This window comes from Rhinolophus hipposideros (genome assembly GCF_964194185.1).
Source record: "Rhinolophus hipposideros genome assembly, chromosome: 4".
NCBI lineage: Eukaryota > Metazoa > Chordata > Mammalia > Chiroptera > Rhinolophidae > Rhinolophus > Rhinolophus hipposideros.
The window spans coordinates 107577603-107600819 of record NC_138050.1 but is presented as its reverse complement, the minus strand read 5'-3'; the positions used below and the strand labels follow the sequence as shown (position 1 = coordinate 107600819).

The following is a 23217-nucleotide window of genomic DNA, read 5'->3' as shown; positions in this document are numbered from 1 at the left end:
ACACCCTAACGCTACAGGCGTGCTCTCAGTGAACCAGACACAGCAGAAGATAATTAAGCCTGCAGAGAATTTTGTGTAGGTATCAGCATATCCAGGACCATCTTGGTTGGATCTTGTGACATTTAAAAATCAAATACGAATTTCATTAGTTTTCTTTTGCCATTTCTCTCAGACTTCAATTTTTACAAAAAGCACAGATTTCATGTTTCAAATTGTGAGTGCTCTGGCACACCATAAACCAGCCCACATTGCGTGGCTCACTCTTTCTGTTGTGCAGTTGTTGTGTGATTGTTTGGTTGCCCGCCTGGTTATTTGTGTGGTTGCTTGGTTATGCGGTTGTTTGTTTCATTTTGTGTTTTTTTTTAAAGTTTATTGGGGTGACAATTGTTACAAAAGTCACATAGATTTCAGGTGTACAATTCTGTATTACATCATCTATAAATCCCATTGTGTGTTCACCACCCAGAGTCAGTTCTCCTTCCATCACCATATATTTGATCCCCTTTACCCTCATCTACAACCTCCCTCCCCCTTACCCTCTGGTAAACTGTTTTTTTGTGTGTGGTTGTTTCGTCATATGGTTATATAGTTGGTTGTATGGTTGTTGGGTTGGTTGTATGGTTATGTAGTTTGTTGTATGGTTGTGGGGTTGGTTGGTTGCATGGTTGTTTGGTTGTTCCTTTGTTTGTTGGACCCCGTTGCTGAATTCATCATGCTGCTCATTTTTCCCCATATCATCCTCTTGTGCATGGCATTTTTTCTTGCTTGCTCGTTACCCTCTTTCATCTAGTACATTTTTTCTCCATTCCCTCTTTGCAACAGGCAGTCATTCTACCACATATCTTTTTATATGAATACATTCATGTAAAATCTATTTTTGTGTGCATGCATGTTTAATTTATGAAAATATCTCCACGCACGTCTCACCATGGTTCTCACGCTTCCCTCCAGGTGTGCTGCTTTACCGCTCCATCTATGAGGCTACGTGTCCCTCTACCTTGTTGCTTCTAACACCCACAGCACATCTTGTCGCTATCACCCCTCCAGTCCCCAGGCAGCCTCCTGCTTCGAGCACCACAAACAATGCTGAGGTGACTATGTTTGTCCACATGAAGGCAAAGACCTGCGTGAATACCCCCAGATTATGCATCCAAAGGCAGACATTGAGGTCACAGATGAGGCCTGAATGCGACTTGACCGAAAGCATTCTTGATTCCTCTCAGATGGGCTGCACCGTTCATCACCCTTGCCAACACACGCATGATCCAGCTTTCTAAATCGTCTTCGTTGATTTTTTCTTTTTCCACCATCCAAGAGCCTTAGAAAGTTCTGGCGGGCTCTGGGATTTTACGTCAGCACAAAAAGGCTCGTCATTCAGCTTGCTTTCTGCGCTTTAGAAGGTAGGGGTGCTCGTGGGGGTCTGACTGCCGCCCACCCTTGACGTCTGGCTCCCATCTCACTCTGGTCCACAGGGCCTGATAAGTCCCTCCCTCCCTCCACAGGACCCGTGCTGAATCCTAGGCCTGTACGTATGAGCCTACTCACTCATTGCTATGTGCCCAACACCAGGCTGCAGTGCTGAGGACAGCACACTCCCTGGCCCTGTGAAGTGCGCAGAGATCTGCAAGCAGACACGATGGGAAGCACCACGCACAAGCAGCTGGACTGCTGCGTGGCAAGGCCAGTTCACGGGCTGTCAGAGCCGTGGACTGGCTGGGAACCCCAGGGGTGTGAAGGGAAAGCGGCCCATCAAGGGGCAGCAGGCGGAGAATGGGGGCACTCCTGACGCCCTGCTCTAAGCAGGCGAGTCCTGCTCGGCTGTGCCTGGCCCCATCCAGGGAACCTGTGCTGTATCTTCCCTGGAGACTCCAGCTCCATCTCTGCTGGGTCAGAAAGGTACAGTGACTGGGTCACAGAGCCGGGAACAGGGCTGGGGTCAGAAAGCTTACTGACTCTCAGAGGGTCCTCCTTCTAGCAGCAGTCACCTTCATCTTGTTTTTAGAGACCTGGTCAGTCTTACTAAATCCTGAGCGTCTGTCTCAGGCTGTTCAGGCTGCTGTGACAGAACAGCGCAGACCAGTGGCTTACAAAAGATTTAGTTCTCACAGCTCTGCAGGCTGGAAGCCCAGACCAGGTGAGAGCCAGGTGTCCCAGTGAGGGCTCTTCCTGGTTCACAGAGAGCATCTTCTCATTGTGTCCTCACATGGGGGACAGGGTGGGGAGCTCTCTGGGGTCTTTTCTTCTAGGGGCACTAATGCCATCACAGGGCCCCCACCCTCTGACCTAGTCACCTCCCACAGGCCCCGCCTCCTGACACCACACAATGGGGGTTAGGGTTCAACATGTGAATCTGGGGGACACAGACAGAAATGGGCTTTTCTTCTGAGTGAACTGTGTTGTTTCTTCTTTTTCTGAACCAACAGACAAGGACTTGATGTTTTCGATCTAGGTGATTTTTAGCTTCCAAAAGCAGGGTGCCTTTGCCTCCTCCCCCTTTCTCATCAAGTGAGTCGTGAGTTTACGCCTTTAGAAACCTCCTGATGTGTTTAGTGGGACTCAGAAAGGAGGGCATAGCGTTTGACACACCGTCTTTATGAGGTGTCAGCACTGTTTCTGTTTCTTCCACATCTGTTTCTGCCATCTTGGTATTTCCACACAGGGCGCTGGCCGCCCACCTGGTGCTCAGGTGCTTTGCACTCTTGTGTTCTCATCATGACTGAATCCGACTCAAGGATTGATGACTTATTCCCAGTGAGAGCAAAATGGACTGTCACTCCTCTGGGGACCCTGGATGAAGGGAAGGCATCTGGTCTGCAACTGTCTGTGCTCAGCCCTGGTGCCGACACTTGGCCCTCGCTGGCCTCCTCTGTGCAGACAGTGGCTGCCTGTGCCCAGCTTCCCGTGGAAAGAGGCTTGGGAGTGCTCGCACACGACGTCCCCTCCACGCAGGAACTGAGGTCAATACCTTGTCTCCGAGGAAAGAATCTCTCCGTCAAAAACGTGGGCAAGTAGGACAACTATGGGACCTCTTCCTGCAGGGTCTGTGAAGGTGTCTCCTGGACCCATTTGGGTTGGCTGGGTCGGAGCGTGGGCAGATGTGACACTGGGAAGCAGCATTTGGTTTTCTCCCAGTTCCTGACAGAGCTTCCCAAGCCTTTGGAATCTCATGATACGCGTCTTTTCAAATGCTACTGATGTGACTCTTGGAGGCTGGAGCAACCCCCGTGATCAGAGCGTTGGAACATTCAGCCCCACGGCCTAACCTCACCATGACCGGGGCTTAAGCAATCACGCCTGCGCAATGGAAGCACCATGCAAACTCTCACCAAAGGGGTTCCGAGGGCTCCTGGCATCCCCTGTGCATCACCGGACATCACGACGCTACCCCGAAGCGTTCAGATAAAGGCTGGCTGAGGACAGTCACTCCTCGTCCCCATGTTGGCCAGCAGGAGGGTCACGCAGGATGTGACGAGGACAGAGGACCCACTTGCACATGGCAGACCGTCCACACCTCATTCAGGTTTGCAACTGAGCTGTTCAAGGTCTGTGTGTTTTATACAATAAGGCCCATGGCCAACCAGCCAAATGGGTAATTCTGTGTGCGTTCCTTACGCAAACCCCTTTCCTCCCAAATGTGACCATGATCAGTCTCACAGAGAAGTTGGAGGGACAGAGCATCTGCCCTCGGCCGATGTTTTCCTGTCTTTCTGGAACTTTCTGTGTGTACAGACATCACATTTGTTCGTCTCTAATCAGTTGAGAAACTGCAACGATCCTTAAATTAAGCTTCATGCTGAGATCTTCCAGTGTGCAACTCCTGGGACAAGGACCCCCTCCACACGTCCTCAGTGAGTCCCACACTTGGAACAGTCACACTGGGACCGCTCTGGGACCCGCTTCCCAGGTGCACACTCAGACCTGGGAAAAGTCTTTATGATCCTGGGTTGGTGATTATTTCCTGGATATGACACCAGAAGCACAGGCAACAATGGAAAAAACAGATCAAACTTCATCAAAACTAAAAATTTTGTGCACCAAAGGATACTACTAAGACAATGAAAAGCGAAGCCACAGAATGGGAGAAAATATTTTCAATTTATATATCAGATACAGGATATATTTCAGATATATCCGAAATATATAAAGAGCTCTTATTAGTCACCAACATAAACCAAATAACCCCATTCACAGGTGAGCAATGACTCCCACAGGCATTTCTCCAGAGAAGAGAATGGCCCGGAAACACATGAAAGCATCTCCAACAACACTCACCAGAGGAAGATGGCACCGAAACAGCAGGAGATGCCACTTCACACTCACTGGACGGCTACTATCAAGAAGATGGAAAATACAAGTCTTGGGAGGATGCAGACAGCCTGGCACCCTCATACGCCGCCAGTGTCTCATGCCAGGGGATGTGAGATGGTGCGGCTACTGGGGACAACAGTCTGGTTGTTCCCCAAAAGGTTAAACATAGTTACCATGTGACCCAGCAATTCTACTCCCAAGATAAATGAAAACATACGTCCACACAGTTTTGTACATGATGTTCACGACAGCGTTATTCACAGCAGGAGGATCGGGAAAACAGGCCAAGTGCCCATTGAGGGATGACGGATAAACACGAACGACGGCCGTGATGTTTGCACAACGTGAATGTACTTCAGGCCAGTGAGCTGTGTGCTCAGGAATGGTTAAGACGGTCAGAGTCACGGTCTGTGTACTTCATCACAATAAAGAATACCTGCACAGGTGGGGCAGTGCCCTCCTAAGAGTACCGACTGATGGGTTTTCAGAACTCGGTGACCACCTCCACGACAAAAGAGGGAGCGTTCTTGGTGTCATTCTCGAAGCAGGAAAGAGGAAAATAATAAACTCAACCAGAATCAAACTACTGACAACATGGCATTTTATCACCCACAAAGCATTCTGAAAACAAAGACTTTCAGGTACAACATGTTTTAGAACTTTATAAAAATATGTAACAGCTTCAAACTATACAGTTCATTCAATTGAACAGAATGTCCATTTTCAACTTTCATAAGAATCACAAAAAGAGAATTACTGGGTAGTAATTCAAGACATATGCAATTTTTAAAAAGTGAAAATTATACATCAGGTACAGGATACACATCCAAAATATATAAAGAACTCTTATTAGTTCTATTTAATTTTATCACAATTTCTTTTGTAAAGTTTCAGAAGACATCTTCCCAGTATGTATAAATACATCAATAACTAATGTGGCAGAAATGTCTTCACAGTTCCCAGGGTTTGGGTCACAAAATTATAGGGAATTTCATCTTCTTTGAAGAAAGGAATTAAGTCTCTGTCCATGTCACATTTGTCTTCTATATTTCTTGTTAAATATTAGCTCTTGTTAAGTAAGTAGATGTACTTATTTTATTCACTATTGTTCTCAGGAAGGATATGTGTGATCCAGTAATTAAAGAAAGCTGAGATCACTCTGACATGGTCTGCAAAGGAAAAAACAAAACCCAAACAAAACAAAATTATCACTTATGTTGTAGATAATACCCTTCAGGCCCAAAATGAACCGTGAAACAATCTAACAAAATACAACTTTGGTATAAAGATGACGCTGACAGCTACCTCCACATCGTGACTCACACATTACATAACAAATATGACAGAAAAGATGGATAAACTCCGAATATTTATATTTTACTTGGGTGTGAGCCCCATAGGTTTACGAGTCCTCTGAGACTGAACTGCAGAATATCCCAGTATAACATTAACGTTTAATGTCTGAGCTCAAAGAAAACCATATACCGATTGAAATGAAGTGGGAATAGAAATTTAGGTCAAAGATGAACAAAGTAGCGAGTGAGAGTAGAATTCTGAGTGAGATGATGATGTGATAACATAGCATTCCAATTTCGCAACTGCCAAGGCTGTGCCAGGAACAGCCAAACACACCATATTCCGTGGGTAACCTGTCTCGGACGTCACCTGTCCCCTTACTGTTTCAGGGGAGCTACAGCCACCAGTCAGGCTGCATGACTGTGAAGACATGGGGATCCACCGACAGTCGGTTCTTCTGCTCGTAAGGCTATGAACCGTGGAGGGCACGAGGCAGCCCCCCCCATTGGGCTCAGGTCCTGGGCTGCCCACCGGGCTTGCTCGTCGCAGACACTGGGGACAGCTGGGAGGGGTCCTGGCCCACTGCCAAGTGCAAAGAGAGGCCTGCCTGCCAAGTGCTGCTCTGCCCCAGGCCCGCTGCCCGAGCCCTGCAAGCCTGGTTTCCTCTGGGGATGGGGCCACAACCTCACACATGCAGAGGGTCAGAGGAGTGTCACCGTGCTTGGGGCGTGGTAAACATTCAGTGAATGGCGGCTGGAACGTATGATTTGTGTGTGTACATGTGCATGATGACACGTAGCACATGAGTGAGGGGCCAAAGTCACCGAGCATCGGCTCTGTGCTAATGCTGTGAGAGCATGTGCACCACACGTGTGAATGGCTGTCTGTGTCCGGTCAAATGAACGCCCATGAATTAGAAATATCATTTACTGAGCCAGCAGAGAGAGAGGAGTTACTACCTTCTACCTACCTTTAAAATACTATTATCTCCATGCCTGTCCAGCGGGAGGCATGATGAAATCTGCACCAGACGTATCTGGTATTTGAAAACAAAGCTTCGCCATTTGCAAAATTTTATTTTACAAAATAACTTGACCTAGAAAAACTTTAAATGGATATGCTACATGAACTGAAGGAGAATCCGTTTTTATAGAAAAGTGCGTCGTTTGTAAATTTTCGTTCTGCGGACTGCTGGAAGTAAGTGGCGCTTCACAGACTGAATCTGTTCCAGGGTTTTAGCACAAGAAACCCAGAGACGCATTTCTGCTAAGTCTCTGACTGCTGCCAAAGTTTTCTGCTGCATTTCAGAGCACTGCATCAGAAAAGTGTTCAGTGTGAAAAACACAACAGAAGTTAACAATTTAAAGTATTTTCAGTCTCACGAAACCTTGGTATTAGTGTAACAATAAAAGTGGCTTCGTGCTATTTGAGATAAAACTTCACTATGGGACTCTAAGTGTGTTGAGTGCCTGACGACCCAGCCCAGGAAAGACACGCAGGGTAAGCGCGGGTGGCAGCCGCCCTCGCTCCCGGGTGGGCTGCGCTCAGGCTTATCGCCAGCAGCGGCGCCTCTGGGCCACGTCCTCCCGCCGTCCCTCTGCCCGGGACCCTCCGCAAGCGCCCGTTTCCTCCGCCCTCTGGATCCCAGCCTGATGAAGCCCACGGCCCCACTGCGTGGGTCCCACCCACACCTGCTCCTCCCACGGTCCGACTCACACGGGCAAACGCGGGCGCATCGCCTCTGTCCCGTCCCCGCCGCCCGGCAGCAGCCCCGGCTCTGTCCCCGGCTCTGTCCCCACGGCGAGCCCCGGGGGCCCCAGGCCAGGGCCGCGCAGCGAGCAGGGCACAGCCACAGGGCAGCTGGCGGGCACTCCTGGGTTCCTGGGCGGCTGCCCGCCCGCCTCCCCGCCCCCCCCGCCTCCCCGCCCCCCCCGCGGCCCCGCCCACCTCCCCGCCCCCCCGCGGCCCCGCCCGCCTCCCCCCATCCCCCCCACCCCCCCCGCCCCGCCCCCCCGCCGCCCCCGCCCCGCCCCCCCGCCGCCCCCGCCCCCGCCCGCCTCCCCCCCATCCCCCCCACCCCCCGCCCCCGCCCCCCGTCCGCCTCCCCGCCCCCCCCCCCCCCGCCGCCCCCGCCCCCCCCCCCCCCCCCCGCCCCCGTGGCCCCGCCACGCGCGCAGCAAAGGCCCGGGTGCCGACCGCACCAGCCTAGGTGTCTGAGGACAAGCGCCGGGCACGGTTGTCACCCGCGCGCCCCTCCAAGTGCCCTGCGGACCCTGCGACGTCCGGCCGAGTGTCCCTGCCTGTCAGCGCCGCGCAGGGAAGCAGGGAACGCGGCGCCACAAAGGGCTCGGGGCCCACCCGCGGGCAGGGAACACGCGGGGCCACGTACGTACCGGGCGGCAGGGCGCAGCGCCCGGGGAGCGCGCGCAGGGCGCCCCGCAGGCTCTCCGCGTCCCGCAGCAGCAGCAGCGCCCGCAGGCGGCCCAGCGCCCGCAGGTCCGACGGCGCCACGCCGCCCGCTTCCACGCACCGGAGCAGCTCCGCGGCGCTCTCCACGGAGACCGGGTCGGCGTCCTGCGCGGCACCTAAAGGCAGGCGGACACGTTACTGTCGTGCCCGGAGGGCACGCCTAGCTCCCACTGTCCCCTCCCGAGCCTCGTGCCTACTTAGACGACGTGTGTGCGCCAGGGGGGCAGGCGGGCGGACTCGGCGGGAACGGAGCGCGCGCGGGTCGAACAGCCTCTGATCACGCGTGCCACCAAGGCAGGCCCTAGGCACGCACGCACAAGGGAGCAGCTCTGCCGACCGGGGCCACCACCCGCACACGCCAGGGACAGCAGGGACCAGGGTGGCCCCCGGGGTGGCCCCTGGGCAGGCAGGCGGCGTGCTCCGCCGCGGGCTCACCACGGAGCTGCACCCGTGCTGCGTGGCATTAAGCCTGCCTGCAGTTCACAGAACTTTCCGAAGCTGACTTTGGGGCCTTTACCCACTTTGATAACCTCTTAGCGCCTTAAACGTCACTCCTGTGCCACCATCTGCCCTGGCCTGCGACGGCCCACGTGTTACTTGCCACCTCCCTTCATTGTGGTTCTGCCTGGGGCCCATCTTCCCAGATACTCGCTCCTCCTGCTTAAACTCATCTTTTGAGGTCTTAGTTTCAGTTATTCCATTTTTCAGGCCTAGAATTTCCATTTAATTATCTTAATAAATTCAAATTATCTGGTGAAATCCTCCAATTGCTTTGTTTTTGAACATCAGAATCACAGCTACTTCCAATTGCTTGTCTGGCAGCACCTTCCACACTGTTCACTCTTACTGCTTTCCTCTTCTCTCATGGCTCTGGCTATGTGCTCCTGGGTCTGGCAGGCCTAACTGATTTTACTGCACGAACACAAGCAGCAGTTCTGGCTAGTGGCATTTGTCTGCAGAGAGGGTCCCCTGCCTCTGCCTGCAGCTCGACAGGTGGACGTCAACCTGACCCACTGCGGCCATGCTGATGGAGGGTGGGCTGCGTGTTTGGAGCAGCTTGTGTCCTTGTGTCCACCCTGCTCAGAGTACGTGGGCTATCTCTGCCACGATCAGAGCAGAGCTGCACTCAAGCATCAGCTCAACCCTTGTGGGCTCAGGACTCGTGTCCACGGTGAATTCAGAAGCTCCCTGCACAGCTTCAGGATTTGGCAACGGTTCTGAAGGGAAGATGACAGTGTCGGTTCTGGTCCCGCCAGCCTCCGGCCATCGTCTCTCTCTACACCCGTGGGGCTGCCAGAGCCCACTGGCTGGTGTGCTTCTCCGCGCCCCGCCAGCCCTCTCTCTGTCCCCTCACCCAATGACCACACCTAGAACTGCCAAGACCCTGAAGGGAAAAGGTGGCAAACACAACTGTGGCTCAGCTCGTGGTTTCACTGCCTCTGGGATTTGCCCTCTTGGGAGCTTTTCTCAGTCGCTCTTAGGTTCCACAAATATTTTACACTGGCATTTTAGCTCTTCTTGGCAGGGCTGTGGTCTGCCACAGCCTCTTCATCCCACGCAGGCCCTGAGTCCTGCTTCTGCTCTGTGTGTCATTTGGATACTTACTATGTTTTCAGTTTGTTAATACAAAGTACTGACAAACATGCACAGAGGCAGGGGTTCAAGTCACCTGTGACCATCTCCTGGTTACAATTGATCTGTTAATAGTGGCATCTCGCACCACTGTTTAAATTGTTCCTTACCTCCCAGACTGTTACATGGCCAGTATTTCTCACTCTTGTCCCCAAGAACCCTCGTCAAAGCCTTGCTGGGTGGGGACGAATGGACACACCAGGCTTCCCTGAACCCACTAGGTGTTCCGACCACCTTTGTCTTGTGACCGTGTGGGCTCTGAGCCAGCACCTGCCTCTTCCTGGTCAGCTCAGCTGCTAGGGAAGCTGGATACAAGTGTAAGGAATGATCACCCGTTAGAATAAATCTGCTTTTATTTTCAGCTCCTAACACCACCAATAGTTACGCAGACCCTTACTGACAAATCTCAAGTGAGTACGTTGTATGTGGGCGAGTAAGAGAAATGTCTCCTAAGGTGAGAGCTCTGTGGGAACAAAGCTCCAAAAAGCAGTTTCCAGGCTCTCGGCCTCACATAGAAAGGTGCTGGCTCGGGTAGTAAATGGCCATCAACTGTGATCAGATGGCCAGCAGCTGTGGCTAGTTGGTCGTCAGCTGTAACCCATAAGACATTGGCCAATAATATAACTGCCGTGGCTACGCTAGCAGAAAGGAATGGGGGCTAGCAAGAGCGGATTGCAGAGAGGCGGATACTGCCGGCGAGAATATAGTGATATGACTCCCCTACTTATGGCTCCGTGGGTGTTCCTTTTTGGCCTCACCATGTCCTGCGTTCTTATGGGGGGAGCGGGACCTGAGACCCCGCCGGACGCCCCGCACGACAGCTCGTTTACGTCTCTATCAACTGAAGAAAATGAACAAGCTCATCAAAACAATCGATCTGGATTGATTTTTCTTTTCTTAAGAAACAGAGCTGGGGCCGGCCCCGTGGCTCAGGTGGTTAGAGCTCCGAGCTCCTAACTCCGAAGGCTGCCGGTTCGATTCCCACATGGGCCAGTGGGCTCTCAACCACAAGGTTGCCAGTTCAACTCCTCGAGTCCCACAGGGATGGTGGGCTCCGCCCCCTGCAACTAAGATTGAACACGGCACCTTGACCTGAGCTGCCAGATGGCTCAGTTGGTTGGAGTGCGTCCTCTTAACCACAAGGTTGCCGGTTCGACTCCCGCAAGGGATGGTGGGCTGTGCCTCCTGCAACTAGCAACAGCCAGCAACTGGACCTGGAGCTGAGCTGCACCCTCCACAACTAAGACTGAAAGGACAACTTGACTTGGGGGGAAAAAAAGTCCTGGAAGTCCACACTGTTCCCCAATAAAGTCCTGTTCCCCTTCCCCAATAAAATTTAAAAAAAAAAAAAAAGAAAAAAAAAAGAAACAGAGCTGATTCCAACATATTCCAAACCCTGCGTTGGAGGAAGGAGGCCACGCCCACACGGGGAGCCCTGCCTCTACTAGCTGGCGGTGGCTTTTCCCCCCTCTCTGCCCTGAGCTGAGTGCTAGTCAGCTTTTTGGTGAGAAAAACTTAAATATTCTGATATTTGCCTCAAAACTAATGACTTATTTTTACTATTGAATACTTTCATGTTTTGTATGTTAAACATTTAAATACTATATTTGCTCATCTTTCCAAATAAGTAGATGCCATTACTCAAAAGAAAAACAGGAAAAAACATACCATCATAAAAATAAATTTCTTGTGTTGACTTCAGAAAATCTAGGATACTATCTGCCTTTTCATTGGTGCTTTTACCACGTTCCTTCTCGGCATCCCCCTCGGCGTCCACGACGTCCGGCCCTTCGGCGCCCGCGATGTCCTGCTCCTCGGTGTACCCCTCGGCGGCTGTGACCTCCTCTCCATCACTCTCCCTCGCATCTCCTTGCTCACTGCTGCTATCCTCAGGCTGGTACGTGAAACTGACACCAGAGGCTCTCGTTAGTAAGCCAGCTGCTTTCTTCCTTTTGATTTGCTGTTTCTTTTTCAGTTTCCTTTTTTTATTTTTGCTTATTGTGGGGCCACCTGTGTGCCGTGGCTGCAGTTGTTCTTGTAGGAGACTCTGTTGTTTCTCCAATTCTGCTCGTTCCACAGGAACATTACTGGGAATTTTTAATTTTTTCCTTGATTTAGGTTTTCGAATTCTTCTTCTCTTTGGTTGATCATGAGGGTCCTGATCTATAAAAACAAAAATTCACATACAACCATTTTCTGTGTAATGAAACCATCACAAACATATTCGGCTACAACACATTTTCCATTAGGATCTTGTAATTTTTGTAGAAAAGGCACTTAAAATATTTACTGTAGTGATTCTCAGCTGCATCTCAACTAATTACATGACCAAGGACTCTGGGACTCACGTAAAACAAGAGCCTATGTGTTCTTAAAAAGAACAGGCACGTGCGGGTGTGTTAACAATCACAGTTGTTACAATCATGACACATGTTGTGCTTTTAAGGACGTAGGAGATGTTGCCATTTTATTGGGAGTAAAATTTCATTCCTATGGCCGCCCCACACAGTCAACCAACAGACGGTTCTAACAGCAGCATGAGCTGTGGTCACTGGGGCCTCAGTTGTACCATCTGCGAAGTGGACACAAGTCCTGCCTTCCCTAACTCCCAGTCGGGGGAAGAATTGGGTTCTAAACAGTGTGCTGCGGCATTACCATCCCCATTCTGGGCCCTCGAAGTCACTACAGGGAGCTGAGTTAGCTGTGGTCACTCTGTATCTGGCTCCCGTCTTTACCGCCACTGTAACCAGCCGGATGTGCCAGAAAAGCGCCCAGCTACCAGCCCTCCACAGAACAGAGGCCCAACCGTTCCCACAGCCTCACCCACCTGTCTTTGCCAGACATTTGTGGCCCCGCCACTGCCTCCCAAGTTTGCCGATAGGTTCTCAGTCATCAGAGGAAAGTCGTTAACATGGCAGCTTGCAACGGTCACTGTTTGGACTTGGGGTGTTCTGAGGGTCACTGCCCCTGGGCTCAGTTTGGTCACCTCAGATACTGGACAGGAGTAAAGTGTGTGAACTAAGGCAGCCTGGATCCCTCAGCCCGGACAGTCCCGCGCCAAGCAGCAGAGCTTTACGGAAACAACTGAAATCTTTACTTTGATATTCTTTCCTATTCTTTCAAGGCCTTGCACCTCAAAAACAAGGTTCTCTTACAACATGAAGTACATTTAGTGCTAATTTTCCATGATTTTCATATCTTGTCAGTTTGGCCCTGACCTTCCATTTCGCAACAGAACTGGCGGTGCAGCTCCTCCAAGTAACTCTCCAAGACCCAGAGTCCAGAACATTCTGTCTTCCCCAGCCTATCACAGCTCACCTTCTTCATACCCTCAAGCAAAGAAAAGCTATGGGAAAATTTATATTAGGCAACCAGAGGTTTGACTATTTATAATCTGAGAAGCACACTAATTTTGAAAAGCTGCCATCCTCAAAACATACCTTTCAGACATGCTAATTTTAAAAATAACCACAATTTGTGAAAATTCTCCCCGCTACTCTCTGGCACCTACTGGTGAAGAACTGCCGTAGAAATAGATCCCCAAAATAGCTAGTCTCCAGATTATTCCAATTCTCGCAGCTGGACCACATTACATTAAATAAGCTCAGTATTTCAAAGGGACTGAGAGTTCATTCTATATTCAGAGCTCAGGCTACAAACGCACGTGCTAATTATCCTCAGCTCCAGAGGACCTCTAGATGCTAAATAAAACGTTAACCACACGCGTGGTTGATGTAAACCGTGCATGTGAGGGCCAGTTGTTAAAACACAGTATCAGACACTTCAAATTACTTCCAGTCCACCGTTTCCCTCAAATTCAGGACATTATATTTTGCACTGACACGTACACATATTGTTGCAAATGGTCGGATTTGCTTATTTCTCCACTGTGTACACAATGCGTGTGTGTGTATAACGTCTTCTTTATCCATCCATTTGTTGAGACCGTCTTAGGTTGCTTCTGTATCTTGGCTATTATGAATACTGCTGCAATGAACATGGGGGTGCTGGTATCTCTTAGAGACCCTGTTTTCACTTTGTTCTCATAAATACCCAAAAGGAGGATTGTTGGAGCCCATGGTAATTCTGTTTTTAATTTTTTAAAAAACCTGCATACTGTTTTCCACAACAGCTGCACAACTTACCTCCCAACAACAGTGTACAGCGTTCCCCTTTCTCCACATTCTCACCAACACTTGTTATCTCTTATCTTTTTAATGATGGCCATTCTAACAGGTGTGAGGTGACATCTCACTGTGCTTCTGATTTGCACTTCCCTGATGGTTAGTGATGTTGAGCACCTTTTTATGTATCTGTTGACCATCTGTGTGTCTTTGGAAAAGTGTCTGTTCAGTTCCTCTGTCCACTTTATATGTATTTGTTTGTAGTCTACTTTTTCCACACAGCAATACCTTTCATCATGAACACCTTTCTGCCTCAACAAACATATATATGTATTTTTTTAAGTGTGTTTTTCCAGGACTCCTCAGCTCCAAGCATTTGTTTCAATCTAGTTGTGGAGGGTGCAGCTCACAGTGGCCCATACGGGGATCGAAGCGGCAACCTTGCTGTTAAGAGCACTGCGCTCTAACCAACTGAGCTAACTGGCCACCCTGCTCTGTCTGTTTTAAAATCTGTTTGACTTTCGGCTATCGAGTTGTATGAGAAATATGATTTGCAAGTATTTTCTGCCATTGGGTAAAATGGCTTTTCATTTTCTTGTTGGTTTCCTTTTCTGTGCAGAAGCTTTTTAGTTTCATGTTGTCCCACTTGTCTATTTTTGCTTTTGCTGCCTTTGCTTTGGATGTTAAATCCAAAAAATCATCACCAAGACCAATGTCCAAGAGGTTACCACCTGTTTCCTTCTAGATTTATGGTTTCAGGTTTATGTTCAAGCCCTCAATCCACTTGAGTTCAGTTTTGTGTATGATGTAAGACGGGTCCAGTTTCATTCTTTTGCACGTAGATATCCAGTTTTCCCAGCATCATTTATTGAAGAGACTGTCCTGTCCCCATTGGATATTCTTGGTTCCTTTCTCAGAAATGAATTGACCATATAAGGATGGGTTTATTTCTGGGCCCTCTATTCTGTTCCACTGATCTATGTGTCTGTTTTTATATGAGTACCATGCTGTTCTGATTACTATAGTTTTCCAATATAGTGTGAAATCAGGAAGTGTGATGCCTCCAGCTTTGTTCTTCTTTCTCAAGATTGCTTTGGCTATTTGGGGTCTTTTGTGCTTCCATACAAATATTAGGATTATTTGTTCCATTTGTATAAAAAATGCCATTGGAATTTTGCACTGAATCTGTAGATTGCTTCGAGTAGCATTGACATTTAAACTATATCGATTCTGCGAATCCATAAGCATGGACTATCTTTGCATTTATTTGTGTCTTCTTCAATTTCTTTCTTTAATGTCTTATAGTTTTCAGTGTACAGGTCTTTTACCTCCTTGGTTAAATTTATTCTTAGGTATTTTATTCTTTTTGATGCAATTATAAATGGGAGTTTTCTTGATTTCTCTTTCTGATAGTTTATTATCAGTGTACAGAAATGCAACTGATTTTTGTATGTTGATGTTGCTATCCTGCAAGTTTACCAAATTTGTTTACAAATTCTAACAGATTTTGGTGGAGTCTTTAGGGTTTTCTGAATACTGTATCATGTCATCTGCAAATAGTAACAGTTTTACTTACTCCTTTCCGATTTGGATGCCTTTTCTTGTTTTTTTCTTGCCTGATTGCTGTGGTTAGGACTTCTAGTAGTAGGTTGAGTAAAAGCTGTGATATTATTTTGACAATTATTTGTCTCAAATAATTTCCTACCTTTTTTTCTCAGTGTCTCCTTCTGAAACGTTCTGTTAGTTGAATAAATATTAACTGATACCAAATAAAAGCATTCATAATCCATTCTATTACTGTAATGGATTCACTTAAAGCTAACGTGGTATAAATATTTATCTGAATCAAGTTTATGAATGTGGTTTAGAAATTAAGTAACTGTATTTCATGAAGATAAAGAGCAATCAGAACAAGTGTGGGTCCCCCCCCTTTTCCCCAAAGGCATGCTGAAGAACTGTGCCAATCCCACTGGTAAATTATTTAAAATGACTATTCTGACATCCTGTACCCACACAGTCCATGGTCAACCTCCCCCTAAGCTGTGCTCCCTCCTTCACTCGGGGAGGGAGAGTCCAGAGTGTCAGGTATGTGCACCAGCAAGATGCCAACGAAATAACACATGGGCGAGCAAAACAGTCCTCGCCTCCTGAAACCATCTAGACCTTCTGGTGGCCTGAGTGCGTGGGGTCTCTCTGGGTCTGGCCCTTTATTTCCCGTGTTGACAGATGCATGCAGCTGAGGCAGGTGTTCTAAGTGTGAAGGTTATTGCTTATGAAGAGCGAGTGACCCCATCACCACAGGTCCCTCTCAGCTACCTGCACTCAACCCATGAGAAAGGAAATGTTTTCACATAAATAAATGTTTTAAGTCTCATTTCAATAAGTCGCAGAATGAAAATGAACAAACTGCTAATTTGCCCCCGACTTTATCACACCCTTGAGCAAGCGTGACGTGTGTGGACTGTGGCCCCCGCCCCGGCTCTGCTTGGACCCTGGCTGCTTTGGTGAAAAGCATTCCTTCTTTGTCAGATCAGCTGCAAGGCCCAGCTAGGCACCGCAGTGATGCCCCGGGAAGGCTCCACCACGCCATGGGCCAGGCTTTCTGCAGGCCAGGCGGTGCCGATAAGGTCTGAAAGCCATCTGCCTCAGAACCAAGGCCCAGCTCTGCCACAGCACATTGAAAGGATGGCATTTAATGCACGATGAATCCACATTAGAAATGTGCATTAGCTCATGCTTCCAAAAGCCACGAATAACTGTTTCAACTGGTGCTTGCTGTTAGAATAGTCATAACAGCTCTCCATAAAAATGACTTGATTTTAATGACTTCGCAGCTTTATCTGAACACAAAAACGTCAATACCGCCAGAGCCACTTGTGGTTCTGAAGTAGGAGAGAGAACTGCCAATTGCCTTCCTTCTGTAAATAATTACTTGACTTGGTTCACCAAATATTGACTGATGTCTTAACTGCAGCAGGCACAATGCCCCGGGGAAGGAAAAGCTGACGTGCTTGGGGTGCACAGGCTTCACAATGAGCCCTGGGAGACGGGCCAGTTTGCCAGCCCATGGTCATCAGCCCCGTCAGAGGGACAAGACACCACACACGTCACCTGCGGGCTGCAGACCCGGACCCTTTGCTGCCTGGCAAGTTGGAGCTCAGTGGGGTGATAAGGAATGGACGGAAGTTACAGATAAGCAAGACGCAGAGGAGCAAGGCACATCCACGTCAGCAGCAAGGCTGCGTGAAGGAGCCCCAGAACGGTTTGGGGAAGGGAAGCAGGTCAGCTCAGGGAGAGGTCCCGCGGTGGCCGATGGAACAGCAGGCAGAGGCTCGGAGGGGAACCAGAGGCTGGGCTGGGGGCGGGGGACTGATGAAGTCAGGCCGTGGGACGTACAGGGAAACCCCAGTCAGCCCTCACAGAGCAGGCCAGCAGCAGGGCCATGCGTCAGAGCTAGTCTAACACAACTGTCAACAGTGGGAGGGGACAGGGCCCAGGGGCTCAGGGCCCCAGGAGGCCCGAGAATTCCAGGAGTGAGCGGAAGCATCTGGAGCAACAAAATGAGGCCTGATGGCACGGGGGGGGGGGGGGGGGGGTAGCGTAGCTGGGGGGGGGGAAGGTTCAGAGACAAGCCATCCCCACTTAGGTCCCCAGCTCTCCCCCTGGGCCCGTCCGCAGTCACTCTACTGAAAGCCACACAGGGGACTCTGCATCTCGTGACAACTGCGAGGGGAGTGCCTGCACTAGACCCCATGTCTACCCGCGAAGGAGAGTCACTGATGACAAGCGGCCGAACGAGAAGCCATCATAATACGGTGGGGGCTTAAGACACAAAACCGAGTTCTCACAAGATCAATGGGCTCAGCAAGGCCGCAGCCTGCACAGCATGTGGCAGGGATGAAGGGAGACTCTGGGAGGCACCTGGTGACCAACTGGCCACCAGGCAGGTTCAGCGCAGAGGCAGGTGACTAGGAAACGCAAACTCCAGACAACTCTTGCTCTGCAAGCCGTTATTATAAGTTATGCTAACTAAAACCACAACCACAGTAATATGTTATAATAACCTAGAAAAAGCAGGCACCTCCAACAGACAGACCATGGAAAAGTCAGAGAGGTGTAAGTGGTCACAGTAGACGGTATTACTCAATCAATTTGGTGTTAAGCGTACTTTACTGTAGAAAAAACACCCATGGACAAGGACGGCAGAGGGTGGTCGCCCAGAGGAGAGGCAGCCACAGCCTCCTGGGTAACAGGCAGACACTGCAGACGGTTCCTATAACAGTCTCACCTACAGAGAAAGACACGGGGAGCAGCTTACTCGCAGCTTTAACAGTTCCCTGAACCTGGGTCTTAACCCAGGGCGTCCCTAGTAGCAGAGACAACAGTGCTCAGAAGAGGGTGGGGTGGTGGCCAGACCACCCCCTCAGAGAAGACACTGAGCTCATAGCTTGCAACCTGGAGGAAAAGGGGGGGCACTGCAGGAGGCTGGGAGGACGGCCTCAGCCACACCCACTGCTCAAGAGAAGACAGCTCTGCATCCAAGGCTCTGCCGGGTGCTTCTTACTCCAGACAAGTGGGGCTGTCTCAGTGGGTGGGCGTCCAGCGACAACCTCACGGGCGGCTCTGCTGCTGTTACTGAAGCTGTAAGCGTGGAGACTACATGCTGCCAGACTTTTAGGCCCCATCCAACTTTGGTGTCTACCAAAAGTTCATTAAGTATGTTACAAAAACTGAACAAAAGTGGTGCCATCATGAAACACACAGAGATCAATTCTGGGAAAGGTCAGAGAAATGCAAAGAGTGATGTGAGGTACTGCTAACTGATCATTTACACATTTGTAAACCTGGGGATCACTCATGATGGCCCTGTTCTGAAAAGAACAGAGGGGATAACGGAACAGGGGTTGGGGGGGGAGGTGGCAGCTTAGGCTCTGAAGTCCAGGCAGCCTGTACCTCCTGGAACAGTGTCATCTTCACATGTGCTGGCTCTGTGACATGGACGGCCCCAGGGAAGGGGGTGCAAATGAGTGAAGGGAATCTTTGGTTGTCCCATCAGCTGGGATGTAATCTACCAAACGGCCTGTGAAGAAAGCATGAGAAAGTCCTGCACAGAGAAGCCCGGCCAACCCTGAATACCAGGGGCATAGCCAGTAAGGGACACGGATCTAGAAACATTAGTGAGGAGAAAAGTCAAGAAGAAAAAGGTCAAGCATAAGAGGGAATTTGGTCTGTTATAAAGATGTTTTCAAAAATTATGAAGGAAAATTAATAAATAATTCAAGAAAAGGTATAGGATTTAAAAGGGTAAATGTATTGAGAAAAGATGGCTCAGTACCGTCTAACACATCACGTAAAGTACTTCACGTAAATCGTAAGGAGCCGCACGGTGCTCTCACCTCCTCCGAGCAGCTGTTTTTATTCCTCCCATTCGTTCTCTGGGCTGCTTGTCCCACCGGGGTGAAGGTCTTTCCTCACTGATTTGCTATTTTTAAGGAAATTACCTTTTATCTACCATGGAACGTGCAAATGTCACTTCTCATTTTGTTGCTTTGTTTTCCAACCTTGTTTTCAGTGCCTTTTGCCATTAAAAAAAGTTTAAAATTCTCCATAGTGAAGCCTGTTAGTTCTTAGGATTACAAAGAATTTCTCTAACGTACAATTTTCTCACATGAAAATGTAAGACACACGTTACCTGCACAACTGATTGATTAAAATTTAAAAGGACAAAAATGACCAGGCCACGGAGGAGAGTGAATTTCCTGCGACCGCCTTCAGGAACGTGAACCGACAGCTTTGCGTACGTCTGTCCAGGAGCCTTACATCCAGACACAGGTCTGTTCCTGTGCGAATATTCCCACTTCCAGGTTATGTCCGGGAGGTAAGTGACCAGCGCATGTATGCACCATGGTGTTTAGGTGCAAGGTGTATACAGTGCTTAGTAAACATCCACAGAAACCTCTGGATGACTTTCAATTGGGGACAAGGGGAGGTGAGATATAAACAAGCTGCTTTTCTAAAACAGATTTCAGCTATTTAACTAAATGGTGTCAATACACCTATATGCACTGAACCGGAAATCCTCTGTAACATACCGACAGCAAAAGTGGTTTGTAACACAGCGTGCAGACAAACTGCAGCACGGTACCCGGGAGCTGTGGGTGTGACACCCACGGGCAGCCTTTAGGGGCATTTGCTGAGTCGTGTCTGCTGCTCTTAGGTGATGTGTTCCTTCCTTTGCGTCTCCTATAAAGCTTGACTTTTCTACAGTAAGATTTCTGTGGGAAAGAACAGTTCTTTTCATTTGAGAAAAACTAATAATCCCACAGGTCGATGTGTACAAGAAGTCCCTTTCCTAAAGCTCGCTGGCTTTTCAGTTTATGAAAACTGAGGCCCCCGTTTCTGTGTAGACGTGTACAGGTAAGACCTCCATGTGGAGGTCCCACAATTTCCTCCAAAGCTGCTGAGATCACTGCCACCAGGGCGGGAGGGGCCACGGCCAGACAGAGGACGCATCTCTGGCTGCATGGAGCCCGCCACCTGTGTCACGCTCATCTTTCAGACCAGCACTTGCTTAGAAGAGAAGGGAGGTCACTGAGTCTGAAGGGGAGAAGGAAGAGGCAGCTAATCAATATTTACTGTGATTAAGGGAGAAAAGGAGATAAGCATGTAGAAGTGGTGGGAGAAGCATGTTTAAACCAGGCCAATGCACGGTGACCTGCCCCGCGACAGGCTCACCTGGATTTGCAGTAACGCAGCTGCAAGACACAGCTCAACAGCTGCTGCGGGCTCAGGGCTGGAGCTCAATTTTGAAACTGTGAGGCCACAGTTACAGTCCTGTTTCTAAGGAGACGGACAGGGGTTGTGGAGGCTGCCGCTCTCTGTAGACAAGCTGAATTCTTGGTTCCGGTACCCAAAGGCATTTCAAAATGTGGGACAAAAGCTAGCACAGTGGTAATCGAGCCACAGAGATACCGACGTGGACAGTGCGTCGTTAGTAACTGGCACTCAGGAGGTGACGGAGCACAGAACCTTCCCGCAGGGAGGGATGAGGAGCCGGTGGGGTGCCGAGCTTAGGCGGGGGCCTGGAGAAGGCTGGAATTGCACGGAGAGCGCGGCGGCTTCGGGGGCTAAAGCGCACACAGGACACCGGCTGCGGGAGGCAGTGCGGACCGCCCGAACCCGCCCCCACGCCAGTGTAAGGCAGGCCCCGCCCCGCCTCGTGGGAGCCCCGCCCCCGCCCCCGCCCCTCGCCCCGCCCCGCCTGCCGGCGCCTGCGCAGTGCACGCCCGCGCCCCGGGCGCACCCCTCCCCCCGCGTCGCTCAGCCCGCCGGGTGTCCACACGCGCCTCCACGCGCGCCGAGGGAAGGGGCAGCCGCCAGGGCCGGGTCAGACGACTCGCGGCCACCGCGGCCACGGGAATCGAGCGGCAGGCAGCTCTCGGGACAACCCCGTGATTTCCGCGGCCCGCACTGTGGCGGCCGTCCCCGCCGCTGGCTCTGGCTCCCGCAGGCCCACCGCAGGCCCGCAGCGGAGGCAGGATCGCCGGCGGTGGGCGGCTTCACCGCTGCGTGGGCAGCCCCTCGGGTCAAAACCACGGCCACCAAAGGCGGCGTGCACCGCAACCCCCGGCCGCAGGCGACCTGGCCGCAGGTAGCAGTCAGTTGCTGCGGAGGCCGAAGGTGCCCTTCCCGCACCCTCCCAGATGCCACCAAACCTGACAACACACCTGGGAACCTGTCACCGTGCGCTCTTGCCTCTGACCCACTGGGGGTCAGGTCACGGCGGTCCCTCTGGCTTGGTGGCCTCCCTTGTCCACCTGCGCCCAGAGCTGCCCAATCTCGGCTCCAAAAGGTCGTCTGCTCCTCACACTCACGGTGGCCCGGACAGCTTGGGTCCACGGCCCTCCCATGCCACGCCCCTCCCATGCCGCGTCCCTCCCACGCTGCGTCCCTCAGCGCCCGCACTCCGCGCACATCGGCCGCCGGCACCACGTGGCAGCTCGTCCACCCGCGCAGGCACGCATGCGCAGCGCGGAGCCTCAGCCCGCGGCCCTGAAGCCCCTTCCGGGTGCCGACCGCCTCGGCTGGACGGCAGGTCAGACGGCGCGCGTGTGCCCTCCCTCCGCACACACACAACTTGCCAGCTCTGTGACGTCACCTCCATGTGCTCTGACCGGGATGAGCCCCAACAGGCCCTGTTTGCCGGCGTCCTGTTCCCAGGGCCTGAGCACACAGCCCCGCACAACCCGGCACGGGCTCTCATCAGCGGGAGCTGGCGCTTGGACTGTCTACTTCCAAAGGCGTAGCTTAGAAGCACCGTCGTCTGAGGGCCTCCACCTGAAACAAGTGAGCGAAGCAGGGGGAAGGTGACTGTCACAAGATGGAGGAGACGTCTGAAACTAAAGAACAGCAATAAAAGTGAGGGCTGAGCTTCCTGCCCGCCAATGGCCAACGCAAGAAGAGCACGTGCATAATACACCTCTTATCCAAAAGAAGAGGACACCAGCTCATGGCAACCAAAACAGTCTCTGGCATTGAACTCTACAAAGAGCTTTTTCACGTGGAGTTTTATACAAACGTTAGTAATGTAGACTGAGAGCAGAACAAGGTTTCAAATGATAGTTTTACAAAAACAAGCTAAAAACACCTGTCTATGACTTTAACTAACCTACATGAAAAATGAGTACGCAAAATGAAGCTCCACGGTGACGATTCTACCAGACATGTAGTAACAAAGTAGGTATGCAGCTGTCTTGTGATCTGGCCTGGCATAAAGTCAGCATTTACAAACCCTAATGGACTGGGCGATCGATGTTTTCCTCCAAACAGACTCTCAGATATTGGCTCTCCCTCCCCACATCCCCGTCACCACCCAAGGGAATGCTGACAGGAGCACCAATGCATGAGCTGCGGGCCATGTGCACCACACAAAACCCAGGCCGTGTGCCCACAAAAAGTGTGTTGGGGACACTGTAGGTACTCGAGTCAAACGGCCCGAGGCGTCCCGTGCCTGCTGCCCCGGGCGTGTGCAGGAAGCGTGCAGCACCTTCTCATGAGCATGTGCAGGAAGCGTGCAGCACCTTCTCATGAGCATGTGCAGGAAGCGTGCAGCACCTTCTCATGAACAATCCCGGTCTGTCACACTCTCCACGACTGGTCATCTGAATCCCCAGACTCCTGCGATGCAACTCATTCGGATGACTGAGCATTACGTCCTGTCCTGGCCATCCCTGAGGAATTCTGCCTCGGTAACAGATGTAACCATGCGGGGTAGGGTTCCTGCCAACGTGCCAGGACAGCGTTTGAGCAAATGGTGCTCCTGCTAGAGTAATGAGCTGACCTGCCCAGTACGGCTGTTCGGCATTTCCCACAGCTGCTGCCAGCAGGA

General features: G+C 50.8%; 1 protein-coding gene across 2 annotated transcripts in view; it reads right to left on the bottom strand.

Annotated features, from left to right (window-relative positions):
• Window positions 1-4075: 4075 nt before the first annotated feature.
• Window positions 4076-23217, bottom strand: part of ERICH1 (glutamate rich 1) — a 47411-nt gene continuing 28269 nt past the window's right edge. Inside the window, exons 4-6 of one of the 2 annotated variants that reach the window (XM_081045719.1) lie at window positions 11374-11868; window positions 7998-8189; window positions 4076-5477 (exon numbers count right to left, since the gene is read on the bottom strand). In XM_081045719.1, coding sequence (XP_080901845.1) covers window positions 5404-5477; window positions 7998-8189; window positions 11374-11868 — 761 coding nt within the window. In that variant the 3' untranslated portion in view covers window positions 4076-5403. The remainder of the gene's footprint in view (window positions 5478-7997; window positions 8190-11373; window positions 11869-23217) is intronic. The other variant, XM_081045720.1, reaches the window with a different exon arrangement.